This window comes from Lathyrus oleraceus, chromosome 7 (assembly GCF_024323335.1).
Source record: "Lathyrus oleraceus cultivar Zhongwan6 chromosome 7, CAAS_Psat_ZW6_1.0, whole genome shotgun sequence".
In the NCBI taxonomy this organism is placed as follows: Eukaryota; Viridiplantae; Streptophyta; class Magnoliopsida; order Fabales; family Fabaceae; genus Lathyrus; species Lathyrus oleraceus.
The window spans coordinates 91,532,181-91,537,650 of record NC_066585.1 but is presented as its reverse complement, the minus strand read 5'-3'; the positions used below and the strand labels follow the sequence as shown (position 1 = coordinate 91,537,650).

General features: G+C 35.9%; 1 protein-coding gene across 1 annotated transcript; it reads right to left on the bottom strand.

Annotated features, from left to right (window-relative positions):
- Nucleotides 1-265: 265 nt before the first annotated feature.
- Nucleotides 266-4,799, bottom strand: LOC127101086 (ribonucleoside-diphosphate reductase large subunit). The gene is made up of 17 exons (XM_051038415.1): nucleotides 4,306-4,799; nucleotides 4,141-4,202; nucleotides 3,952-4,039; nucleotides 3,604-3,867; nucleotides 3,272-3,512; nucleotides 3,103-3,179; nucleotides 2,824-2,994; nucleotides 2,637-2,729; nucleotides 2,377-2,526; nucleotides 2,178-2,264; nucleotides 1,907-2,071; nucleotides 1,699-1,818; nucleotides 1,343-1,545; nucleotides 1,118-1,267; nucleotides 893-1,040; nucleotides 691-774; nucleotides 266-606 (listed from the first exon to the last, which is right to left on the bottom strand). Exons 1-17 carry the CDS (start codon nucleotides 4,531-4,533, stop codon nucleotides 502-504), a joined length of 2,436 nt encoding a protein of 811 aa, XP_050894372.1. The 5' UTR covers nucleotides 4,534-4,799; the 3' UTR covers nucleotides 266-501.
- Nucleotides 4,800-5,470: the final 671 nt, after the last annotated feature.

Below are 5,470 nucleotides of genomic sequence, written 5' to 3'. Positions count from 1 at the left end.
ATTGGGCCTAAGACCGTGTAGTTTGTTTTTGTTAGGCTAAGGCCATTAACAAAACAAAACAAAAAAAAAACATCATATTTAATTTACATCTCTTAGAAATTTACATTTCCTTCAACCCATTTTCCATGATGACCGATTAGGCCAAAAAAGTCAATATTTGACAGCTCTAGTTTTAAAAACCATATTTCACCCCATTTTGTCATCCTTAGCAGAAGTGACCTCTTTTATACCAAGATGTAACTTAATAAAACATTGCAAGGAGAACTATTAAATACTTGTAAATTATGATTATAAATTCTCAAATACAATTTTATACCTAAATGCAAACACTTCCTAACATGCAATACAGTACATGACCAAGCAATGCAGACATATAAAATCAACAAAGTAAACTCTATACAATACATTTGAATTTTAGACAACGGTTGCCTCCTTCACTGGTAATGACATTCTGTAGTAAATTGATTTGTTAATGCCGTAAGGTGCAAATCTAAGGTGTAGTTAACTTCCACAGGCCAAACACTCATCTCTGTTTGTCAAAGAGCACACCATCTGTGCCATCTTGGCATCTTCATCAAGTTCGGCCTCCTCTGCCTTTGCTTGCTCCTGCAAAAACATTCATTTAACATCAAAATGTACCAACACAAATCAACAGAATGGAAAAATTGATCAAAATAAAAGGTCAATTACTTTAATGGCAGAGGTATCAACAGTAAACTTGATGGCATCACTTGCAGCTCGGGTTCGGAGGTAGTACATCCCAGTCTTCAAACCCTTAAAGACAAAATTGAAAGTGATGATAACATCAATCAGCAAACAGTTGGTCTAGATTCTCCAGCAATAAATTTCACAAGAAAAAATTCAGATGAGTTAACATCCTCCAAGTTAATACCTTTGACCATGCATAAAAATGTAAGGATGTCAACTTTCCAAAGTTAGGTTTATCCATGTGTATATTTAAGCTTTGACTCTGATCTATGTAGCATCCTCGATCAACAGCCATGTCAACCAATATCTTTTGTTTGATCTCCCAAACAGTCCTGATGATTTTTAAAAGAGTTAGCATAAAAATATTAGAAACAAGTTACTGTCAGGTAGAAATTCACAAATCTCATACTTGTATATGCCTTTCAGTTCAGCTGGTATTTCTGAGAGATTTTGTACTGAACCATTGTCATAGATAATCTTATTCTTAAGTGCAGGATTCCACAGTCCCATTTCAGTCAAATCATGAAGAAGGTGCTTGTTCACTACAACAAACTCACCACTGAAAGACAGTGTTAATAAGCAAGACAAAGCACCAAGACATACCAAAATACATTAACATGGGTTAGCAATATACCTTAGCACTCTGCGATTGTAGATATTAGAAGTATATGGCTCAAAACACTCATTATTGCCAAGAATTTGACTGGTAGATGCAGTTGGCATAGGGGCAACAAGAAGTGAATTGCGCACACCTGTCTTTGATATCATCTCCCGAAGTGCACTCCAATCCCACAAATTGGAGGGAGTCACACCCCACATGTCAGGCTGAAGAATTCCCTGCACATACAAGAAATCACCTAAGCAACCATAAACATTTTGGATACTAAGCTTATCTGATTTTAAGCCTGATAGACAAGTTTAATATGTATGTGCATCTAGTACTACCACAGTAGAAAGGTAAGGAAACAAACACCTCTCTGACAAACATACCTTGCTTACAGGACTACCATTATATGTTTCATAGGTGCCTTCTTTTGCAGCCAATTCACAAGAAGTTTTTAGAGCATGATAGTATATAGTCTCAAAAATGTCCTTGTTTAACTGTTGAGCCTGCACTCCATATACATTTAAACTATCAAATCAAAGAGCATTTAGTCTTAACTATACATATAAAAGAAACCCTATGAACATTATTTACCTCTTGGGAATCAAATGCCATTCCTAGTAGGATAAAGGTATCAGCAAGACCCTGAACTCCAATACCAATGGGTCTGTGTCGCATGTTTGACCTTTCCGCAGTTTCAACTGGGTAGTAGTTCACATCAATTATTTTATTAAGGTTTGTTGTTACCACAGCAGTAACCTGTAATTGGCATCAAAAAAGAACTATCATGCGACTAGCCATACAATTGTGCCAAAAACAATACCACAGTAGAAATATCAAATAAAAAACAGTAAAAGCTGTGTACCTCTGCTAGTTTTTCAAAGTCAAAATACCGAGTACTAGAACCTCTGCTCCCAACAAGCTTAGACTGATGAGACTCCACAGGCACACCCTTTATAAGAGGCAAATAAACATTCAAAATCACAAATAGCAAGCTTATGGGGAAATCAAACAATCTCAGGTCTAAGTGTAAAACATGGAGTATGCCAGGGGTCTTGTCATACCTTATCTCTGACATATCGTGGCAGTGCAATTGATGCAAGGTTACACACAGCTGTCTCTGTTGGACTTGTGTACTCAATTATCTCAGTGCACAGGTTTGATGACTTAATTGTGCCAAGATTCTGCTGGTTGCTTTTCCTATTGCAAGCATCCTATAATATAAAATAAAAAAAAGCAAATTTATGTACAGAAAAAATTAAAGGTAAGCAAATAGGTATTAATAGAAGCTTGGAAACATTTAAAATAATTATTTTCAAATCACCTTAAAAAGCATGTAAGGATTTCCAGTTTCTATCTGTGACTTCAAAATTGCAAACCAGAGACTCTGTGCTTGGACAACCTTCTTTGCTTTTCCCTGTGAATTTGGTAGAGAAATAACAAAGAAGCAAAAATCAGCAAAATCCTTGCTTAAATATCCAATCAACCCTGCTTAGTAAGACCAGACTTACAGCTTTTTCATACTGGGTGTACAGATTCTCATATTCTTCACCCCAACAGTCTGCCAAACCAGGTGCCTCATTGGGGCAAAACAAGGACCAATCACCATTGCTCCGAACTCTTTCCATAAAAAGATCAGGCACCCAAAGGGCATAAAATAAATCCCGAGCACGCTGCTCTTCCTGTATAATTAACACCAATACATAATGGTCACTATAAAATAAAATATTTTCAACTAGCATTAACTAACTAAACTGTAAGAATGAAAGCAAATTGTTACCATCTCTTACCTTTCCATGGTTAATTTTCAATTCCAAAAATTCAAATATATCAGCATGCCATGGCTCCAAGTATATAGCAAAAGCACCTACAACAATTACATAAAACGTGTAAGTAACAGTACTCAACAAGAATTCGTCAATTTAAGGATTTACAAAAAAAGAACTCAATGGTGTTTACCTTTTCTCTTGCCTCCTCCCTGGTCAACATAACGAGCAGTGTCATTGAATACACGCAGCATTGGAATGATACCATTAGATGTCCCATTTGTTCCACGAATGTAGCTCCCATATGCCCTTATGTTATGAACAGAAACACCAATTCCTCCAGCAGATTTACTAATGACAGCACACTCCTTCAACGTATCATAAATCCCCTCAATACTATCATCTTTCATGCATATCAAGAAGCAACTACTCAACTGCAAAAGAATACAAAATATCCAAACTAAATTAGATCCCAAATTAACATTACCAGAAAGAGTAACAATAATGATAAATGTATACACACACCTGAGGCCTAGGAGTCCCAGCATTGAAAAGAGTTGGAGAAGCATGAGTGAACCATCTCTGAGACATCAAATGATAAGTCTTAACAGCAGATTCAATATCATGCTTGTGAATCCCAACAGAAACCCTCATTATCATATGTTGAGGCCTTTCAACAACAGTCCCATCAACTTTCAACAGATAAGACCTCTCAAGGGTTTTGAATCCAAAGTAATCATAGTCAAAATCCCTGTCATAAATTATCTCACTGTCCAATCGAGCCGCATTCTAAATCAAAAACAAAAAGTGAATTCCACAACAAAAAAGAAAACCCTAAATAAACCATTTCAAAATAACACAGATGTTGTGTACCTCGATGATTATGTCATAGACATCATCAGCAATCAAAGGAGATTTCTTCCCAGATCTATGGTTGAAGTGATTATACATAATCTTCACACTGAAAAAACATAATAATTAAAGTAAGTAAACATCACAGAACATCGGGAAAGAAGAAAAACAATTCAAACTGAAAATTCGTTAAATCTAAACAATACTTACGTTTCAGAAAACGACTTCTTAGTGTTCTTATGCAGATTCGAAACTGCAATCCTAGCAGCAAGCTAAATCAAACAACAAACAACAATAAACAACAACAAAAATCACAATCGGAACATGATAAAGCTAATAAACAAAAAGAACCCTAAAAACGGCGGGAAAACTTACGGAAGCATAATCAGGGTGGTTAGCAGTCATGCCGGCGGCGGTTTCAGCGGCCAATTCATCGAGTTGACTAGTAGTCACGCCTCTGTAAACACCGGCACAAACTTTCTGAGAAACCAAAACAGGGTCACAGTGTTCAGTGCTCAAACCGTAACTGAGTTTCTTCAACCGCGCCGTAATCTTATCGAAATGAACAGTCTCTTGACGTCCGTCTCTCTTAACGACGTACATCTTGTATTGTTTAGAAAAGTTTTGGTTGGGGAATTTCGTCGAACAGTTTTGGCGCAAGAGTGAAGAGAGTTGTGTGTGAGAAATGAAAGCTAGGGTTGTTGTGTATTTATGGTTGGGGAATAGTGTGTGTGTGGGGTAGTAAATGAGTTCCCTCTAAAATGCGTGGGATTTGAAAATGTTCCCGCGAGATTGGAAATTTTTGGAAGTTGAAAATTGAAATGAAAATGGGTGTGGGGTAAAGGTAGGTGTGGTTGATTTGCGGTGGTGTGATGAGGAAGCTTTTGTTATGATAGGGACCACGTGATTACTTAAATTTAAAGTGGGACGCGCTCTCTTACTGTTGGTTTAGGTTTTGTTTATGCTTCGGCGCCATACCATATGTATTCGCGCGAGTTGTTTATTTATGATTCTCGTTTCTTCTTGTTAAAGAGTCCATGATACGTCTCTTGTCTTTTCTTCTTATGAAAGACTAGTACATCTCTGTTTTTACATGCCTAGTGCCTAGTGAGTATTAGCTCAATTCCAAATAATAATAGTGTCACACTTTATTATAAATTTTAATACCATTAAAATTTTAAAGGATAAATATCTTTTTTAGCCCTTATAAATTTTATTTTTTTACTTTTCATTCTTGTAAATAATTTAGTTAAAGAATCATCTCTAAAGATTTGTCGTCAATGTTTTTGATCTTTGACGTTAGATTTGAGTAATGATAGTTGATGTGTTGGTAAGGGTAGTTTTTTTAATTTTATAGTTAAAAGAATGTCAACTAGGCTTTTATTGGGATTCAAATAATTTATCACTTCTTTGACTTTCTTGTAAAAATATTCACAAATCCTAAAAATATAAAATCGTGTGGTTCATCTTATCAGCACAATCCTTCTCACCAATGATACAAGTTATTGTTAACGAAGATTGACGAACTCATGTAGTTTTG